This window comes from Terrapene carolina, unplaced genomic scaffold (assembly GCF_002925995.2).
Source record: "Terrapene carolina triunguis isolate 2854851 unplaced genomic scaffold, T_m_triunguis-2.0 Scaffold33396, whole genome shotgun sequence".
Classification (NCBI taxonomy): Eukaryota; Metazoa; Chordata; order Testudines; family Emydidae; genus Terrapene; species Terrapene triunguis.
Window position 1 is genome coordinate 1 of NW_020697747.1, and position 22,656 is coordinate 22,656.

Here is a 22,656-nt window from a genome sequence, read left to right on the forward strand (position 1 = left end):
CTGGCTACCAGTCTTTGGCTTGTGAGAGAGGTCCAAGTCCTTTCATCCAAAATTCTCACCGGTCACGTATTGCAATGCACTCACATTTGTCTCACAAGAAAGAGTCGTGCACCGTCGGTCACTTGTGCCATTTCTTCTACCAGTTGGGCAGGAGAGGTGCTAACCTTGCTTACCAAAAAAAAGCTGTGTGGACACGGGTATTCCCAGGTTCAGAGTGTACACCCATGTCCAGCATAGCATATCTGGACACTCTGTGCAGCTGTGGCTTATATGGGCAAGTGTACACACTGCCTTGTACCTTTGTCCAGTTGCCAGCATAGATGTGGCCGTACAGGAGGACAGTCCCTGCCCCACTGACTTCCCATTCTAAAGTTTTATCTATATACAAAAATTGTACCACTTTAACTATACCAGTTCCATAACCTCTAGTGTGGACATAATTATACAAGTATAGCTTATGCCTGTAAATTTAGGGAATAAGCTATTCTAATATATGGCACCTTTCATATAATGGGTATGACTGACTCTATACTAGCCACTGTATCAGTATAACTATTCCAGTAAAACATCACACACCTAACTGAAATACTTATATTGGTACAAAAACTATATGTAGACCAAACCTAATTTAAGATGGGATGGGAACACAACCGTGGATACATCTGACAATACAAAGAAGTGAGAGAGAGAGGGGACAAGGGAAACGATAGCAAAAATGGGGGTTAACAGGCCATCTCTATCCACAGATTTAAAATCTTCTGCATGTGTTTCGGTCTTAGCCATGTAAAGGGTTTATTGTTTCAAACTGAACTTACCAAAATATTTGCATGGTCTCTCTCTCTCTCTATATATATATATATATAGTGATGGAGCTTATTCATATTTCTTCAGGAATACATTGGAGCATGTGTGGTTCTCATAGCAGCTGTGACTTCTATTACCAAGTCCCTGTACAATCAGCTGTCTTCAGGACTTGTGGGCTTAGGACTAACCTATGCTCTTATGGTAAGTTAAATCATGCGTTGAGTGGCTTCCCCCACACACAATACTTTCTTTAGGGCACAAAGGTGGGAAAGACAGAAGGTGCTGAATACACATCCATATTGGGAAGCTGTAAAAACACTGAAATAGTACATTAACTTCAATTCATATTATGTGGGTGATATGTTTGTTAAGCATATTCTTTTCTAAGTTTTTAAATCCCATGTAAGTAATATATAGTGTAGTTATTAATAAATATATCAAAATATTATCATTCATTCTAATTGAAAAATAGTATTACTAGATCACGAATTTACTCATCATTATGCTGCAGTCTCTCATTCTAGATATTCAGGGTTTTTTTTTAAAGAAAAGTTCTCTCTCTCTTTTAGCTTTTATTTTCTTTTGAATATTGGCATGTAGCATCATAATACCAGAGCACCATAACTAGGATGTTTAACTTGCAGCCAGTCTTGCCACTCTGTTAATGTGCACGAAATGTTTCATTCAGCTTATTAAGACTGTATTCTAAATAAACTACACAGAAACAATTAAAAAGCTGTCCTGGAGGAATGGAAGTGCTTGGTGGCCTAATGGTGTTATGGTGTTTCTTTTCCAGTATTTCATATTAGCAAAACGTGACTTTTATTTATTTATATTATTTCAGGTGTCTAATTACCTGAACTGGATGGTTCGTAACCTGGCTGATATGGAGATCCAGCTGGGAGCAGTGAAAAGAATCAATGGCCTTCTAAAAACGGAAGCTGAAAATTATGAAGGGCTCCTTTGTGAGTGTGGTATTGTATCGCTTGAGAAAAGAACTTGTTAAATATTTAATGATTCACAGTGAATTTCCATAAATAACTTATTAGAGCTTTTAATGAATTGATGAATTGATCACAAGTGGGTTTTTATACAGCTCCTTCGCAGATTCCTCAGAACTGGCCTGCCAGAGGTGAGATCCAAATACAGAACCTGAGTGTCCGGTATGACAGCAACCTAAAGCCAGTCCTAAAGCACGTCAGTGCTCACATTTCTCCAGGGCAAAAGGTAAAAAAGAGGAGATGATTTGAGAAATGACTCTTTCCCCAGTCAGACCAGCTTGTAATAGAAACCACAGAGTGGTGAGAATGTACTAAGCTATTTTTTATTAATGATTTCCAAAGTTTTTCCTCCACCAAGTTTTAACTCCTCCAAAATAATATACTCCTGTCCTGATCCCTTATACTGGTTTCTTTACGCTTTTGCTCTGGTGCCTTCAAAAATGTGTACTGTTACAGTGATGTACAGTGCTTCTTAATCTTCTGGTGCTCCGCTGTGGGACATAGGGCCTCAAAATAAGGGACACTGATACTTGTAATGTGAGATATACACTCCATCATTCCCAAATGGCTTCCCTACCCCGTCCCTTCATTGGTCATCTCTCCCCACTTGTCCCTTTCCCCTCAATCTTGTTTCTCCTCCTTAATCTTGTGTGTCTGCCTCCCATCATACAGTGGACTCTCCCACCCAGACACACTCCCTCTGGGGTATTAAACTTTGCTGGCAGCACTAGCCAACCCTCCTTGTGCTCCGGAAGGTCTCCCTGTGGCCCACTGTGCCCTAGTATCCCCATGGAGGGCCAGCCAAAATCTAACCCTGAATGTCCAATTCTCTTTTAAAAGACAAAAGGGTGAAAATATGGCCCCTGCTGAAGACAATTCAGTTTTGTCATCGACTTCAGACGGGGCCAGAATTTCACCCCAAGATGTTTGTTGCAAATGCCCTGTACAGATATTTCTCCTTCCTATTCATTTAATGTTCTACTCATCTTGTTTCTGTGTTGTAGATTGGAATCTGTGGCAGAACAGGCAGTGGGAAATCCTCCTTCTCTCTTGCCTTTTTCAGAATGGTTGACACCTTTGAAGGTAGGCTCACACCTGTTCCCTCCAGTCAGGGTTAGCTCCCTGAAGAAGCAACTTTGAACCTTCTTCATCTGACACTAGCAGCCATGAATTACAAAGACCGTAAAACTGTGCTAGGCATTGTTGCTGGGCTTATTCCAAGTAAGGGATCATCTGTCTTTCATCAGCTTCTGCCTTATTGATAACCCAGGTTGATATAAAATCTCATTCAACGTGATCAGTGTTTTCTAATGCCATGAGCAGCCTCAGGCAAGTGTTTCCATTAAAAATAAAAAAGGACTTCAAACGTGTATTTTTTAAAAAATCCATATTCTGTGTCAATATTGATTTCCTATAAGGCCTGAACCTGCTCCTTTTGAAGTCAATAGCAAAATTCCCAGTGACTTCAGAGAGAGCAGGATTGAGCCTTTAATTTACAGTTATTTCCAAAAGTAGACTTGCATGTCTCCTCATCCTTTATGCCCTGCTCTAGAACTTCACAAACAAACTCTTCCTGACATTTTCACATGGGGAGGAGAGGGGAGAAAGAACCACTCATGATAGAGGTTAGTCACATCACTTAATGCACTTCAGGAAGGCACTTGGATATGGTTGTGATGGAGGGGCTATAAGAACCTGAATAGAACAGAACAGAATTGGATCCCTCTGTAGCTTGGGGCATGGACAACTCATGGACGGCATATAGAGTGTGAACCCTTAGAGACCTGAAGGGAAGAAGTTTCACCTGCGCTTGCCCTCCTCAACAAATGCAACTTAGCTATGTTCTCCGGTATCTGATCATTTATTCTGGGTTATTAGACATCCTGCAAATCAAGTATATCATTATTTGTGTGGCTCTGACCCCTTCCAGGTCTCTCTGCGTGCATCCCTTCAGGTGCTAGGCTTTTGCCTGTTCTGGAGTGGAATCCCCCGATTCTCCCACTTTCAGAGTGGCCCCAAGGCTACAATAACTCGAGTACCAACTGTGATTGTTCAGCAGGTCTGACTAGGTCCAGCTACCTGCAAGTCTTCCTTCTGGGAGCCGTGACCAGTGGTGTATACAGTGATCCACTACAGCCGTTTCAAAACAAAGCATTGTTTAATCACAGGAACAAAGCACAACAAGAGAAAAAGGAGCTTAACACAATAAAAGGTTTACACACATACCTACCTGACCTAAAGCTTATGTAGGTGGAGCTTAACCCAAACATCCCAGAGATTGCTGGGGAGCAGACTGAAATCCTAGAGGTTGGGGGACGGGGTTTCAGTCTGTTCCCCAGCACTCTCATTCCCTGTGCTGCAGGGACATCTCTTTATCCTTTCTGAAAGTTCTTTGTTCCAGTTTGCTGCCTGTTTTCCCACCCCACCCTTGCGAAGCCAGACTGTTCAACTCATCAGCATAGCTGGATGTAAAACTTCAAAGTGATTGACACCTGCATTGTCCATTAAGTATGGTAAATAGGGCTTTCTGAACCTATTGTTAGGCACACAGGAAAGGGGACCTTTGCTTGAATTAACCCCTTGTAATCATATAGCAAACAACACAATAATCATCAAACAAACAGATGGGACATATAATATTCATAAAATATAACAGGCATCTTCCATGATGTAGTCTCAAGGGAACTGCACTTTCTGCTTAGCAGTAACTCATTTCACTGGTGAATAAAGTAATATGTACCCCAAGGGTTAGTCTTGCATGCTTCTCTGTAATATAATGCAAACTAAAATCAAGTTGTGTTGTTGGTTGCTAGCTATATGATGTGATGAACAGTCTAGCAGACTCTCAATGTTCTTTTGAATAGGGAGGATTATCATTGATGGCATAGACATTGCAAAGCTCCCTTTACAGACGCTAAGATCCAGGCTGTCAATCATTCTCCAAGATCCTATTTTGTTCAGCGGTACAATCCGGTAAGCATAAAGCACAAACAACAAGAAACAGCTAGGATTTGTGTTATCACAGATTATGATTTTCGAAGAGAGAGCAGCAGCAAACTATGCAGTTAAGAGGCCTCATGCTCCACTACCTTTAATTAAAAGAGGGGAGCATTGTCTTCTCTGTGTGCTCCTCCCCACATCATCCTCGGAGCCCAGGGAGCCCTTCTAGAACAACTGCATCTGGTCAACGCTCCACAGTTTGGGAGGTATGCTCCTTAAGGTGGGACCTGGGACTAGTCACTGTCTGTGACCTGCTACCCTCAGGACCCAGTGGGTTAGCCAGCCGAAGTCATCTCAGGAGCATTAACCAGCCCTTTAGAGGTGAAGTGGGGAAGATGTAGGTGGTGGGGGGGACCGCCATGGTACATAACAAAGGAGAGTGGAAGGGAACCAGGGAAGCAGTGCAAAGGCGGTTCAGGTTCTGTTGGCTTGGAGCTTAGTGCTCTGTTAGGTTTCCAGGACCTTGCCCCATTCCCTCCTCCGTGAGTTCAAAACCTCTTTCCTATGTGGGGAAGGTGAAATGGAAACTCAGAGAAGAGAATTTCACAGAGTTTCCAACAAATGCCATCCCCTCCTATGACGTTTTCCACAAAAAGGGACAATCTGACCCTTAATAAAGAGTTATATTGTCTATGTATGCTAATTTGGGCATTAAAGTAGTTAGAGTGGAGTTTCATTTATAATGACTTATAAACTGCTGAAGTTTGCCTATTGATTCCATGAGAGTTCTCCTGAGGCAGATTATTTCCTGTACTCGCTTGAAGAGGGCATGAATTATTTATATCAGAAGATAAAATGGCAGTATATATTTGTTTTGTTTGTTTACTTATTCAAGATTTTATTTAGGCCAACACTGGACATTCACCACATGAACACTAGGAGTAAAAAGTGAACCAAAGATCACATTTGCTGCTGCAAGTCTTTTATTCCTGAATATCATGTTATATTTTAAGCAACATGATATGACATGAAGGAGATAAGCACTTGTCGCTGCCTATTTTGGGTGATAATAGGCTAAGGATGCACTCAGAGTGGTTGATAACAACTGTTGAGTAATTTATAGCTACTGTTCTGCTGTGGTGATGCCCTTTTGAGTGTCATAGTTCAGCATCATGCTGATCATTCTGTGTACCACAAACTGGTATTGTAAAAACTAAAAGGGGGCCATGTTGGATTCAAAGGATCAGATTCTGATCTCCGTTTCACTGGTGTAAATTCAGAGCAAATCCACTGACTTCCATGGAGCTATTCCTGACTTGGACTGATGTGAGATCAGAATCAGGCCCAAAGTGTTTAATCCATCTATATAATTGTGTGTGTGTTTGTTTTTAACCACACAAATATGAAGATGTATGAGTGAATTTGATGTTGATAGTTAACTTTTAACTGTATTGAATCATAGGTTTAACTTGGATCCAGAAAAGAAATGCACAGACAGCATGCTGTGGGAAGCCTTGGAAATAGCACAACTCAAACATGTAGTGAAAGCACTACCAGGGGGTCTAGGTAATGCTTCTCTTTGCTTTGGGAAAATGCTTCCAGTGTTAAATTCATTTCTATTTAACATTTAGTTAGTAACTTACAGCAAAATGGCTGTTACTGAAGCCACTTAGAATCAGGCAGGCTGGCCCAGGTTTTTGTGGGGCGCTGTATGAAGTCAGACAGATGGGCTGGGACCCATCCAACTCCCTCTCCTGTTTTACCCCTAGCCTGGGTAAAGATATAAATGACTGCCGCTGGGATGTCAATTAAACCCCTATTGAGGTCAATGACAAAACTCCCATTGACTTCAGTAAGTCCAGATTTTCGCTCTTGGTCTCTAGTCCTGTGGCCAGTGGCATACCGTCTATGTATGCAACGCATGCATTGCATGCCCCAGAAATACGTTCTACAAGAATACGAAAGCCCTGACCAGCTGTGTCTGTGGGACAATTCCTTCCGGCCCCCAAACGCACACGAAGTACACAGTTTTCTAGAACAAAATGGCATACTCCACACAGCGTGGTGCGTGCAAGGTCACACCTTGCATGCAAGTGTAGAATTGTATGCCTTACTAAAAATGTCGTGGTACTCCACTCACTGTGGCTAATAAGTCAAGTGTATGCAAACAGATATAAAGGTAATTGAGATATTAAGGAGGTTGCAAATGGAAATATAAAACAAATTAGAGAAAATGATTGTCTTGTGGGGTGGAAAAAAAAGATGGACATATAAGCTGGCAGTGGGATATAATGCCCCAATACACACACAAAATCAAAGAAAGACCCTGTTTCAGGAAATGAAATAAGTCTAGCAACCCACCTATGTAATAGATTCAAAGAATACTGCATGGTTGGAGTGGTACTGTGAATAGATATACTAGAGAGAGAGATACAGTCTGTCACATAAACATGTTAAAATCATGTTGGTATTCATGGAATTGTTTGTAAGTGCTGCACTGTGTTCTAATATGCGCCAGAAGGCGGCATTTCCCCAGATTATTTTTTCCCTTGAAAGAGCAATGCCCTTGGATTTCTGTAGGGTGGTTAGGTCTCCTGCCCCATAACCTCAGCCATGCTGAACACAACGCCATCTACAGCCTCAGAAACAACCCTGACATCATTATCAAAAAGGCTGACAAAGGAGGTGCTGTCGTCATCATGAATAAATTGGAATATGACCAAGAGGCTGCTAGACAGCTCTCTAACACCACATTCTACAGGCCATTATCCTCTGATCCCACTGAGGATTACCTAAAGAAACTACACCATCTGCTAAAAAAACTCCCTGACAAAGCACAGGAACAAATCTGTACAGATACATGCCTAGAACCCCGACCAGGGACATTCTATTTGCTACCCAAGATCCATAAACCTGGAAATCCTGGACGCCCCATCATCTCAGGCATTGGCACCCTAACATCAGGCTTGTCTGGTTATGTGGACTCTCTCCTCAGACCCTACGCTACCAGCACTCCCAGCTATCTTTGAGATACTACTGACTTCCTGAGGAAACTACAATCCATCGGTGATCTTCCAGAAAACACCATCCTAGCCACTATGGACGTAGAAGCCCTCTACACCAATATTCCACACAAAGATGGACTGCAAGCTATCAGGAACAGTATCCCCGATAATGTCACAGCTAACCTGGTGGCTGAACTCTGTGACTTTGTCCTCACCCACAACTATTTCACATTTGGGGACAATATATACCTTCAAGTCAGCGGCACTGCTATGGGTACCCGCATGGCCCCACAGTATGCCAACATTTTTATGGCGGACTTAGAACAACGCTTCCTTAGCTCTCGTCCCCTAACGCCCCTACTCTACTTGCGCTACATTGATGACATCTTCATCATCTGGACCCATGGAAAAGAAGCCCTTGAGGAATTCCACCATGATTTCAATAATTTCCATCCTACCATCAACCTCAGCCTAGATCAATCCACACAAGCGGTCCATTTCCTGGACACTACTGTGCTAATAAGCGATGGTCACATAAATACCACCCTGTACCGGAAACCTACTGACCGCTACACTTACCTACATGCCTCCAGCTTCCATCCAGGACACACCACACGATCCATTGTCTACAGCCAAGCTCTAAGATATAACCGCATTTGCTCCAATCCCTCAGATAGAGACAAGCACCTACAAGATCTCTATCAAGCATTCTTAAAACTACAATACCCACCTGCTGAAGTGAAAAAACAGATTGACAGAGCCAGACGAGTACCCAGAAGTCACCTCCTACAAGACAGGGCCAACAAAGAAAATAACAGAACACCACTAGCTGTCACCTTCAGCCCCCAACTAAAACCTCTCCAGCGCATCATTAGAGATCTACAACCTATCCTGAAAGATGATCCTTTACTCTCACAGATCTTGGGAGACAGACCTGTCCTTGCTTACAGACAACCCCCCAACCTAAAGCAAATACTCACCAGCAACCACACATCACTGAACAAAAACACTGACCCAGGAACCTATCCTTGTAACAAAGCCCGATGCCAACTCTGTCCACATATCTATTCAAGTGACACCATCATAGGGCCTAATCACATCAGCCATACCATCAGGGGCTCGTTCACCTGCACATCTACCAATGTGATATATGCCATCATGTGCCAGCAATGCCCCTCTGCCATGTACATTGGCCAAACCGGACAGTCTCTACGCAAAAGAATTAATGGACACAAATCTGACATCAGGAATCATAATACTCAAAAACCAGTGGGAGAACACTTTAACCTGTCTGGCCATTCTATGACAGACCTGCGGGTGGCTATCTTAAAACAGAAAAACTTCAAAAACAGACTCCAACGAGAGACTGCTGAGCTGGAATTGATATGCAAACTAGACACAATCAACTCAGGGCTAAATAGGGATTGGGAATGGCTGAGCCATTACAAACATTGAATCTATCTCCCCTTGTAAGTATTCTCACACTTGCTTCTTATCAAACTGTCTGTACTTGGCTACCTTGATTATCACTTCAAAAGTTTTTTTTCTCTTACTTAATTGGCCTCTCAGAGTTGGTAAGACAACTCCCACCTGTTCATGCTCTCTGTATGTGTGTATATATATCTCCTCAATATGTTTCACTCAATATGCATCCGAAGAAGTGGGTTGTAGCCCACGAAAGCTTATGCTCTAATAAATTTGTTAGTCTCTAAGGTGCCACAAGTACTCCTGTTCTTTTTTTAGGTCTCCTTTAGAATTCCAGCATTTCTTCTAAGCTACTTTCACTATTGCAAATGCATTTAAGTACTTGAGTGCAGTACTCAGACACATAAAATGAATCTTAGAATAGGCAAATGAAACAGGTATTGTGTGCTGAATGAAATGTACTCTACAGACTGATCCGGACAGCTGTTTTTAATAAAATAAAATCAAGTATGAAATGTACAATACATTACAAAACACAGCATTGTAAGCTCCTTGGGACAGGGACTATCTCATGCTCTGTGCTCTGCAGAAGGCTGAGCACACACTGTCCAAGCTCAACAAACAACAATAATGGTAACATCATGAGCTAAATCCTACTCTTGGTTACGCCTGTTCTACCTCACTGAAGTTAGTGAGAGCAAAACTTTGCCCTTCTTATGCATTTATCACTACTAGCCCTATCCATTTTTTTTTTTAAATCCTGAACATGAATTTTAGGTAGCCTAATCACCCATTGTATGCCTAGCGCATTCTTAATCATATCCAACAGCTGACTGTGCAGTCATGGAGCATAGTTCCAAACAGTTCAAAATCCCAATGACTTTAATCTCTATTGAGGACATCCCAGGTAACTAGTAGTACTCAAATGTGTAATATTACAAGGGATACATTTGTGATTTCAAATCAATCTGCTCTTGGAAAATGCATATCACCTGTCTTTTATTGTCACTCTTTATGCTGCATGACACCTGCTGTACCTTTCTTTTTGCACACAAGGAGTCTGGTCCTGCTGACCTTATTCAGACAAAGCTCTTTTTGATTCCAGTAGGATTTTGCCTGAGTAGGGACTGCAGGGTTTGGCCCACAAGCAGTCGATGCTGTCTCACGTAAAGTTGTTTTCCTTCAAGAAGGCAGCATTATAAAGACACAACTCCATTTAAAATAGCTTATAACAACTAGTTGTTCTGACAAGTTCCTTTGAAGTCAGTCACATTTTTAATAGAGTGTTTCCTTTTCCTCAATTTAATGTGTATACACAGAAGTTATCGCCATCGGGGTAAGCTAGATAAAATGAGACACTCAACCAAATTTGTAGGAGAAAGGAGATCTTCCAGGGATTAGTTGTCTGGTTTGCAAGAGACATATCAACAGATTAGGTTAGAGTGCTTTAATCTACACACAGGCATTGTGGCAGGTTTATAAAACAGAAAGACACATTTCATATATTAATTTCTCCCCTTTGCATTTTATTTACATCAAAATATGTTGGAGGGGAGGGTTCCCTATAGTATTTCAGTTTCTTATTTACTTGGCATAGTTCTTTTTATGCTGTTCCTTCAGACAACATGTCAGAACAGTATGCCCATTTTTATTTATATGAAGAACTACATTTAACTATATGTGTGATGGACTTTGGGTTTTCATTTCTGTACATAAGATGCATCAATTTTGAAAATAACTATGTCCTGTTCTGCCATCCTCGTGATGAAAAGTAACTTACTTTATGAGTAATGCTGCTGAAACCAGTGTCACTACTCAATCTGAGTAAAGGTGCCAGAACTGGGCACCAGCAACTTAAGACCTATAAATTATCTTAAAAATTCTTAACGTAAGTATGAGATCTTACTTTGTCAACATGCTCTCTGTGCTCCCCTCCCCCACAACAGCCTAAATATTATTTTTGTTGTCCAGATGCCATAGTCACAGAAGGTGGAGAAAATTTTAGCCAGGGGCAAAGACAGCTGTTCTGCTTAGCACGGGCATTTGTGCGAAAGACAAGTATCTTCATCATGGATGAAGCCACAGCATCTATTGACATGGCAACAGTGAGTTCAGAGTTTCAAGTTTTTTTTATATGGCACATGATTTTTCAGAGAGGGTAGCCACACTATTGTTAGTAACCAGAGATGAAACTTATGTAAAATATTTCTACTTAATATTGTGTGAACACAAGTTTCCTTGCAAGTGTGTTTACAAGCTGGCTCCATCATAGACATTGACCATATATGAGAGTCACTGTTAACTAGTCTGACAAATCTATCTTACTTGGGGTTGATAGTCCCTCACGATATACTAAATTGAAGCATTGGTGCAAATGTTTTTGTATTGACAGTTCAGTTTCCTAAAGTAAATAAGTCTTCAGAGGCTTAGCTATGGTGGTCAGTTGAGGACAAACTTGGCTGGTAATGTTATGCCTCCTCCAACTTGTACTAGCCAGGCATAGCAAGTTTCTTGGTGAATGCTTCAGCATGATGGAGAAGACAAGTGATGAAGAAGTTTTCACCCTGCAGGGGGCTGAAAGTAAGGTCAAGTAAATAAATAAGAAATAAAAAAGACCTGTTAGATCATTGCATCTATCCTCCTGCAAGTGCAAGCTAGAGTCCCTAGTAGAGGTTAAACTGCACACTAATACTGCCCTGGCTGGTCTTAGCCAAATACAATAGAATATTCTAAGTTGATTTGTTCCCAGTTACGTTAAACTCTGTTATCAAAGACTGTCATAAGGTATGTTGAGATCCTCAGAAGGAAGGTACTACATAAGTGCAGAAAATTATTGTAGTGATTTATTAGAGTAAATAAAAATCTTTAGTACCGGTTGGTGTAAGTTACTGCTGTGTAGAGCCTTGAGACTGTGGTGCTGAGGGCCAAGTTTGCAGTTACCCACAGACCAGTTAAAACACATTTTGAATGTTGATGTATTAAGCAAGCAGTCCATTCATTGGGGCATGTGAACCTTTGGAACAGATGATATGACGATAACTATTCTAATGATGTTGCCTTGCTGAGCTTGGCACGCACCAATACATTCATAAACAGCAACGGGTGAACACTCTGTGAGGACAGCTAAGTATTTTAAGACTGTCTTAAAGACCTCCTCTGCTGTTGTACCAGCCAGGTACATCTAGCAAAACACACCTCCAGTGCTGTCAACTGTATTGAGTATGTCGTAACGTTCCATTGCTTTCAGCGGGACAAAAAGAATGCACAGCACGGGTACCAGAATGGAGCGGGATTGCCAGCAAAGTGAATATTCCTTTGCAATAACATGATTTAAAACATAGTTCTCAACTTTAAAACAGACACAGTGATACGTCCCTTCTTTGTAAAGTGCCCTGGGGTCAGCAAAGGAAAAGTGCTATGTAAGAGCTAACTAAGTAGTAGTATCAAAATTCAGTAAGTTGGGGTTGCTCACAGAATTTGGCCCATTCTGGATGATCATTCTAGAATACCCTAATTTAGCATGCTGTTAATTTCTCATATTTTTACAGTTATTAAAAAAAATTAGTATTAATTGTTTGACACTTGTTTTTATTTTTATGCCCATCACTTTAGAATCTATTTTAAAAATAATAATTGTTTTTCCTTTATGTAGGAGAACATTCTTCAGAAAGTTGTAATGACTGCGTTTGCTGACCGTACTGTGGTAACCATAGCAGTAAGTACACTCTACGTGACTTCTTCAAATGCAAACAAGTACCTGAAATGTAAAACAATGCATCATGTACCTTATTAATTTCTCTGATTCTCTAGTCTATTGCTTTCTAATATGGCACTTATTTAATTTTCCATTTAAACCATTTAGAAAGTAGTTCACATATTTGTATTTTAAATATTTAACACATAATCCTGAAATGTGTTTCACAATAGTAATTACCATTGACTTCAAGGGCCCACATATAAAGATATTGTGTATTTTCTGTGACTTATTCATTTTAGGCCAAATTCAGCTGTGGTTTAACTCCACTATCTTCAATGGAAATTGTACATGCCTATCTGGGAGTAAGATTTGGCCCTTATTAAGCCATGATACTTAAATTTAAGAACAAAAATGACAATATAGCTTTGCTGTTGGATAGTACTTTGTTGTTGGATAAGTTAAATAAGCATTTTAGCAGCTTTCAAAAATATTATTTTGTTTTATTGTTAAATATTATCAGATTTATTAGCCAATGTATTTTAAAATGATTAGATAATGATCTCAAACAGTAATAACTAGAATTAGTTAATAAAGAGAAGATTTGAACTGAACCAAAGAAATGTACTTGACAGTCATGTCATTATTGATAAATATCTTCCAAATGGGTCTTTGGGCAATGAAATAAGAGGGTATTGTATATTTTCAAAATGTTAAAGCTATATTATGATTGACATTTTATGCAAACAAAAGTCAGGAAATTCATAGTTAGAGTTACTGTAGAAATCATAACTTGGCCTTTTTGCATGTATGTAATATTACGTATTAGTGTACACAGTGTTATTTTATACACATTGAATGTGTTTAATATACAGTTGCTGCAGGAATCCTAATTTAGAATTTCATGACTTCTCTTCATTAAAATTTTTAGGTAGTGTTGCACAGAGTTTTTTGCATTTTCCTTGTTTTATTTGTTTGGGGATGTGTGGAGGGAGGGTTTTTTGGTTGTGTTTTCGTCTTTTTTTAAAGTTCCCAGTGCGCGCACATTTTTATTAGCCTCTGGGTTCTATATCAGGTTTTAAAATACACAATTCATACACAAATATTTTTAAATAAACCCAGTTTATTACAACCCCAGTTGTAAATGTCATCTCGGCAGCTGCATTTGCTTTAGAAACACAGTCATCTTAATAAAGATGAAGTGATAAATTGTAGGAAAAGGGCCATATTTGTCTAATCCGTATTTAGCAATATCAAAATACTGTAAAAGTGCATCTGTAGCCCTGACCTTGCAGGTGACGCCACGCGTGCAGATTCCCAGGCTTGCACAGAGCTTCATTGACTATGCACAGTTACAGGGATCCACGCCCATTGAGTCAGTTTCAGGATTGGGGCCTAAATATATATCTACATAATTGGCATAATAATGGGATTTCACTAAATGGAATTAAGTCATCTCCATCAAGCTTGAACTTTGATAGGAATACTGATTTCTAGAATTTCTGATTTCTGCCTTATCTTGCACAGTTATATTCAATACACTGAACTTGTATTTCATTTGTTTACTTTTCAGCACAGGGTACACACTATTCTGAATGCAGATTTAGTCATTGTAATGAAGAGAGGGGTTATTTTGGAGTATGATAAGCCTGAGGTTCTGTTGGAGCAAGAAGATAGTGTGTTTGCTTCTTTTGTACAAGCCGATAAATGATAGGATAAAATGAAGCCTTTCAAAGTGCAATTGTATTATTCATTTTCTAATTATGTAAATTACCTGTAAATAAAATATTGATTATTTCATAATAAAAGACTGAGCTTTTCCATTCTTCAAATAACCTGAGTCGGTCTCTGTTAACTGTTAATGAATTATCCATGTGTCTTTCCTTTTTGTTTGCTGGATTTTTTTGGTACTAAGGACCAGTGAATTGGGTGATTTTGAGATGAATGCATGGCTGAAATGTGGCACAATGTACAGCAAATATGAACAACTGACACAAGGTTTGTTTTATTCCTAACAATGAAACCTCTGCTGATAATATTTCATTACTGCATTTTTTTTCCTGAGAATAGCAGATGCAACTCTAAGGAAATTGCTCTTTCTCCATATTTACAGCAATAACCGCTTAGTCTCAAAAGGTGCAATTCCAACCCCCTATTAAGTAATAGTTCTGGAGACTAAAGTGGATTGGGGAGAGAAAGAGATACATTACAGCCTTAAGGTGTCCGGTGTTTATGCCTGGAGCCGGGGTGAAAATATTTTCCTATCTGTAATATACATTGAAACAACGCAATTTCAACTCTGCTCCTTCTCTACTATCACAAAGATCAGGGTGGGATAGGTGCTCAGCAGAAAATATGAAAAAATATGCAACAGTACAGTAAAAGTGGTTGAAAGCAATAAAACTGCTGGTGTCTTCACAGTTTGGGTGTGGAGGGACGCTTGAGATCTATAATTCATGGGGGGAGTTGTTATATCTGCATTTTTCTCAGGATCCAGTTATCCAATACACCCCCACAATGATACTTTGTACAGTAATTCACTCTTGTAACTGGACCTTTGCTGTGTCATAGATGATGCTAAGTTTATCCCTATTTTGTATACCACAAAGTACTAGCTTAGATAGCAGCAGGTAAGAGGTGCATCAAAGGTTTTTTTTCTAAAGCATTGATTTCCTTAGCCTACCACTCTCTGAGGCTGTTAATAATTCCCTTTCTTTCTTCATACAATATACTGTTACTTGTTGATGCTGATCATGTCCCCTTGGCCTCTTCTTTACTACATTGCATCCAGTTAGCATCCTTAGTCACAACGCATGTCCCTTATTCTCACTTAAGCTATCTAATTTCAGCCTGTATTGAGCTGTACTATCTAGAAATGTGGCCAAAATCTTCGATACAAAGACCCCTCCCAAACACTGGAAGTTCAGAATCTGCCCAGGATTTTGATCCAAACTTCAGAGCTGCCCTCCCAGCCCATCTGCCACCCCTGTTCCCATAATGGGTCAAAGCAAAACCATGGGCCCAAACTACTGGATGTTTGAAATCTAGATCTGAATTTTGAGATTCAGCCTCATCTCTGGTGTTATTAGCAAGATGAGATCTGAAAGACCTTGAAACCATCTCTTTACTCACACAAATAGATGGAGTGAGCCCAGGACAGCTAGAGAATAGAATTCCTTTTCTCTTGACCCCTTCTAAGTACATTCAAGAGATGTACTGGGTGTATGTATCTTCTGGGAGATCGTGTGCTTTGCTGATGTTCCCCATTTGCTATCATTAACACTATATTGATTAGAGAGGGGCATGAACTAAAATCCCAGCTCCCATCACTCCGTTTTTCTAGTATATTCTACATCAGTTCTCATTCTGTTCTCATCACGGTAGTACCTGAGCACCCTACAGTAATGAATTAAGTGGTGTGACTGACATCTGACATGTGTGGTTTGTTCTTTCTCTCATTATCTCACCGGGCAAAGAATTGTGTATGCAGTGGAGTGTTTAGTTTTGGCAAGGTTTTGGTCCTTGTGTAACCCACACATCTTCTGGGTGTGGTGTTCTGTCCCAGATAGTGGCACTGAGATGAGAGAGAGAGAGAGAGAAAGAAAGAGTATAGAATCATAGAATATCAGGGTTGGAAGGGACCTCAAGAGGTCATCTAGTCCAACCCCCTGCTCAAAACAGGACCAATTCCCAACTAAATCATCATTCCCAACTAAAGAGTAATTAATGAGTCTGCTCTACAGCCTTAGCTAACAGCCAGTTGGCTTTTAGCTCATGCAGTAGAGGCTCATAGACTAAGCTCCAGAGGTCCCAGGTTCGATCCCATCCACCAACGACCAGGGTCTGTCAGCATTACACTTGCAGTAGCCAGTGTTGCTGAGGAGACGTGCTGCAATGTTTGATACTAGTTGGGGTTTCCCAAAAGCTGATGGCTTCATGCCCATGTACACTTCATTGCTATAGTCCAGATAGGAGTTGATGGAGTGTATAATGACCAAAGCAAGGTCATCACCTACCGGGATGGGATGGTTGAAAGCAGAATCTAGCTGGGAAGCAGAAGGGCTGACTGCTTCAGGAGTGGGCAGGACAGCCAATCAGAGGAGATTTCTTCATAGACTGACAGCTTTTTCTAATAAAAGGGTCAGAAACAGTCTACAGGGGGAAACCATAGTGTTGGCAGATCTGTGAGTGCCTGAACCAAGTTCTGAGAGACTGTGGAGCCCAATAATTGCCATTTAGATGGGGAATTGAAACATCCCCCAGGCAGAGAGGGGTGGTTTTAGTTTATAAATTCTGTGGATGCACCTTATTTGTTTCAACTGCTTTGCTGAACTAGCAGCCCACATCACAAGTTTCAATTCACCACTGCTATGCTGTCCAGTAACAAGACCACCTATGAGGAGGGAGACTTTGGCCTAGATAAGCCTGTTCAGGTACTATTCATCATACTAATGATAAAGGCCCTTGAGTTTTTAAAGGGCCATATAACCACTGCAGCTTTCCTGTTAAAATGCTGAAGATTGTTCCAGTGCTCCCAGCCACCCCCTTCACAGAGGCAGGCCACGCTTGTGATAAAATAACTATTTTCAAATGTTAGTTAATCCTCACAACATCCCTATGAGGCAGGTAAACATGTATTATTAAGCCCCTTATAAAAATCGGTAACTGAGGCTCAGAAAGGCTGTTACTTGCCTAACACAAGTGAGTGGAAAAGCCAGGTGTAAAATATAGTTCATTGTCTCCAAGCCCTCCATGTGTTCAACTCACTATCACATTGTCTCTCTAGTTCGCTGTGACTTTTATCAATAAATGATACGTGCATGTGGACTATCCTTTATCAAGGGCACTGACACCTACTGTAATCAACCTGTTTATTTAATTGCTAGCCAACTACCCATCCTCACTCCTCCTCTTCCCTGATATAAAGAAGCAGTCTTTTGAGAATACACAAACTTCTAAACATTCTCAACATAAATGAGTCAGTAGAAGGCTGCAGTCAATTTTATTCTGATATTGTCTTCAAGTAACTTCTGCTGCACATCCTTGTCTTCTTCTTCCCTGGTTGGGAATTCATAGAATTTGGGAAATCTGGCATGCCTGGGGAAATCCAGATTGAGTAGTGCAGTAGATTGTCATTTTCAAAAGATTGTTTTCTGCAACCAGCCATCTCAAATTTATCATGGGACATTTTTCATGCACTAATTATTCTCTTCCAGTGCCACAGTGGGGAGCAGGAAAACCTGAAGACTGTTTGTGTTGCTTAAGTGGACGGTTACAAATTCCACTATGCAGATTTCAAGTTTAGAAATGATGCCCTTTTTGCAGCATTGGCTTGTTGTTGTTTGTACAATGCATCTGGGGAAATGGCATTAAACTGGATTGTGAGAATATACAACCAACAGGAGCTTCTAGCTCTAGAAACAGTAAAAATGGGGAGGTACAATAGAGTTACATAAATAAAATGTGTCAGATCTGTCATTGTCACCTATATCTGGAGAGATGGAAAACAAGCACCAGGAAACATCGCTCTTCCAAAGAAACTTGGTGGCAAGGAGAACTTCAAAAAATTCAGCTGCAAAACTACAAGAATTGCTAGTGTGTTACAGCAGTAAAATTATTTAAAGTCATGTGCCACAGAAGACGATTCTATACTGTGCAAGTGAGCATCATAGAATATGTAGCTTCTACATCTGCTATAGCATGTGTTAGGATATAGATATTCAGGCCTATCTGTAAAGGCCTATACTTTAAGAATTTAGGTGTATTCTTATCACTTAGCTAGTTATAGAGGTATAAAAGAAAGAATCAAAATCACTGTCTGTCTGTGTAAGGGCCTACTCGTATTGTGACAGTCTAAGGCTCTGTTCTTAGGCTAAGTAAGGCCTTTGGCTAAGCAGCAGAGGCAGCCATAAGCTGAGAAGTGAACGGTCACATCCTCACATTCCAAACTAGTCACATTAAAATAAGGTGCTATTGGGCTGTTAAGAATACAATCCTGTCCTGATATTCCTATCACCTCCAGAGAAAGGGAAGAGCCTAGAAGATGTAAAAGGAAACTTAGTGTGATAGCATCCTGTCTGGCAAGAACTCACTTATCAATAGCTGGGATGTGAAATCCTCGCTTCTGTATTGTTTTGTATGTTTATTTGCATGGTCTCTGTCTGGTTCTGTAATTGTTTCTCATAGACTCATAGACTCATAGACTTTAAGGTCAGAAGGGACCCATATGGTCATCTAGTCTGACCTCCCACATGATGCAGGCCACAAAAGCTGACCCCCCCACTTTCTCTTAACTCTGCTGTTGAAGTCTCCAGATCGTGATCTAAAGACTTCAAGTTGCAGAGAATGTTCCAGCTTGCGACCCCTGCCCTATGCTGCGGAGGAAGGCGAAAAACCTCCAGGGCCACTGCCAATCTACCCTGGAGGAAAATTCCTTCCCGACCCCAAATATGGCGATCAGCAGAACCCCGAGCATACAGGCAAGATTCTCTAGCCAGACCCTCATTTTACCAGCGATGGCCGTTATTGCCTAATTGACTAAAATCACGTTATCCCATCAAACCATTCCCTCCATAAACTTATCTAGCCTAATCTTGAAGCCAGAGAGGTCTTTCGCCCCCACCGTTTCCCTCGGAAGTCTGTTCCAAAATTTCACCCCTCTGACGGTCAGAAACCTTCGTCTAATTTCAAGCCTAAATTTCCCCACGGCCAGTTTATATCCATTCGTTCTCGTGTCCACATTAGCACTGAGCTGAAATAATTCCTCTCCCTCCCTGGTATTTATCCCTTTGATATATTTAAAGAGAGCAATCATATCCCCCCTCAGCCTTCTTTTGGTTAGGCTAAACAAACCAAGCTCCTCGAGTCTCCTTTCATAGGAAAGGTTTTCCATTCCTCGGATCATCCTAGTTGCCCTTCTCTGTACCCGTTCCAGTTTCAGTTCATCCCTTTTAAACATAGGAGACCAGAACTGCACACAGTACTCCAAGTGAGGTCTCACCAGCGCCTTGTATAACGGAAGCAGCACCTCCCTGTCCCTACTAGAAATACCTCGCCTTATGCATCCCAAGATCGCATTAGCTTTTTTCACAGCCACGTCGCATTGCCGACTCATAGTCATCCTGCGATCAACCAGGACTCCGAGGTCCTTTTCCTCCTCCGTCACTTCCAACCTATGCGTCCCTAGCTTATAACTGAAATTCTTGTTAGTCATCCCTAAATGCATCACCTTACACTTCTCACTATTAAATCTCATCCTATTATTATTACTCCAATTAACAAGGTCATCCAAGTCTCCCTGCAGAATATCCCGATCCTTCTCCGAGTTGGCAATACCTCCCAACTTTGTGTCATCCGCAAACTTTATCAGCCCACTTCTACATTCGGTTCCGAGGTCAGTAATGAATAGATTAAATAAAATCGGACCCAAAACCGAACCTTGAGGAACCCCACTGGTGACCCCCCTCCAATCTGACAGTTCACCTTTCAGTACTACCCGCTGCAGTCTCCCCTTTAACCAGTTCCTTATCCACCTCTGGATTTTCCTATCGATCCCCATCTTTTCCAATTTAACCAATAATTCCTCATGCGGTACCGTATCAAACGCTTTACTAAAATCGAGGTATATTAGATCCACCGCATTTCCTTTATCTAGAAGGTCTGTTACTTTCTCAAAGAAGGAGATCAGGTTGGTTTGGCACGACCTGCCTTTCGTAAACCCATATTGTAATTTGTCCCAATTGCCATTCACCTCAAGATCCTTAACTACTTTCTCCTTCAAAATTTTTTCCAAGACCTTGCATACTACAGAAGTTAAACTAACAGGCCTGTAGTTACCCGGGTCACTTTTTTTCCCCTTCTTGAAAATAGGGACCACATTAGCTATTCTCCAGTCCAACGGTACCACCCCCCAGTTTACAGATTCATTAAAAATTATCGCCAAGGGGCTCGCAATTTCTCGCGCCAGTTCCTTCAATATTCTAGGATGAAGATCATCCGGTCCGCCCGATTTAGTCCCGTTTAGCTGGTCAAGTTTGGCTTCCACCTCTGATACTGTAATGTCAATCCCCCCCTCCTTTATTCCCCTCTGTCCTACTCCCTCTATTCCTAAACCCTTCATTAGCCTTATTAAAGACCAATGCAAAATATTCATTGAGATATTGTGCCATGCCTAGATTATTCTTAATTTCCACTCCATCTACATTCTTCAGCGGTCCCACTTCCTCTTTCTTTGTTTTCTTCCTATTTATATGGCTATAAAACCTCTTAGTATTGGATTTAATTCCCCTCGCGAGGTCCAACTCTACACGGTTTCTGTCTGCTGTATAATTAATTTTGTTGGGTGTAAACCAATTAAGGTGGTGGAATATAATTGGTTAAATAACCATGTTACAGTATGTTAGGATTGGTTAGTTAAATTTCAGTAAAATGATTGGTTACGGTATAGCTAAGCAGAACTCAAGTTTTACTATATAGTCTGCAGTCAATCAGGAAGTGGGGGGGGGGAATGGGAATGGGAACGGGGAATGGGGGTGGGGGAATTGGGATCATGTTTTGCTAAAGGGGGGAATGGGAACAGGAACAGGGACATAGGCAAGGCTCTGTGGTGTCAGAGCTGGGAAGGGGGACACTAAGGAAGGAAACTGGAATCATGCTTGCTGGAAGTTCACCCCAATAAACATTGAATTGTTTGCACCTTTGGTCTTCGGGTATTGTTGCTCTCTGTTCATGCGAGAAGGACCAGGGAAGTGAGAAGGTGAAGGAATAAGCCCCCTAACAGCATATCACTAATGTTGAGAGGACACAACTAAAATACAATAAGAATAAGACTTCTCAGTGATAAAACTGTCGGTGTGAGGGCATTCAAAATGGCTTCTGGTTTTATGGAGAAGCTTCACATGAGAGTTAGCATATGACAGTTGCCTCTGATTCATAGTTAACGATTTCCTTCTGCGTGGTAGCTTGCTGGTGAGTGAATGTGTGACCTTAGAGGCCTGATTAAATAAATGCCACTTAAGATTAATAGACTTAGCATGTGTTCCCAGCACTCTATATCTATATTTTATACAAGAGAGAAATACTTCTCCCATATCAAAGGCCAAATCCTAAGGGCTTCAAAGGGCCCTTACTCCTGTGAGGTTAAAAACCTCGGGCTGGTCAAGCACATGCAGTGACCGATGCAGAGTGGCTGCTCTGTGGTGAGAGCTGTGGAGCCCTAGAAGAAGGTTGGAAATTCACTGTCCTTTAGGGGATCCTTGATCCCTGTCTCCCCAGAGATTAGTAATGCATGAGGCAGCAGCACGTTAGCCCCACAAGACTAAATTATTTTGCATGTCTTGGGGGGTCTGATGCCCCCACCACCATCCTTTTCCTTGGAAGGAGTTTCTCAGGATTATTATTTAACTCAAAAGCTACTGTGCAGAGGGAAGATTACCACTTCTCAAGCCATTTACCTATCCTTGGGCATGGAGCCTGGCTGGGGCATGAAGCTATTTCTGGAATCTGTACCTGCTGAGTTGCAGAGTCAGGATTTGCCTATAGTGCTGCAATATGGAAATGATTCCACTATGATAAATATTAGCATTATAAAAATCACTGTTTTAATAACATTTAATTCTATTTCAAGAGAGGATGTATTATTGTCTAGTGGACAAGAGGAATCAGGACTCCTAGGGTGAAATTCTGGCTCAGTCACTTAGAATCCCCAGTTCTGCTAATGACTTACTTTTTAACGCACACTCTCGCTCTCTCTGCATCAGTTTACCCATCTGTAAAACTACACTGATAA

General features: G+C 41.0%; 1 protein-coding gene across 1 annotated transcript; it reads left to right on the forward strand.

The window, feature by feature from the left end:
* Positions 1-891: 891 nt before the first annotated feature.
* Positions 892-14,637, forward strand: LOC113409460 (ATP-binding cassette sub-family C member 8-like; the record flags this gene model as incomplete). The annotated part of the gene is made up of 9 exons (XM_026663386.1): positions 892-1,005; positions 1,649-1,769; positions 1,901-2,031; positions 2,810-2,888; positions 4,670-4,778; positions 6,208-6,311; positions 11,147-11,280; positions 12,828-12,890; positions 14,443-14,637. Coding segments are annotated over 9 exons (993 nt in total), but the record flags the coding sequence as incomplete, so codon positions are not given.
* Between the last annotated feature and the right edge of the window lie 8,019 nt (positions 14,638-22,656).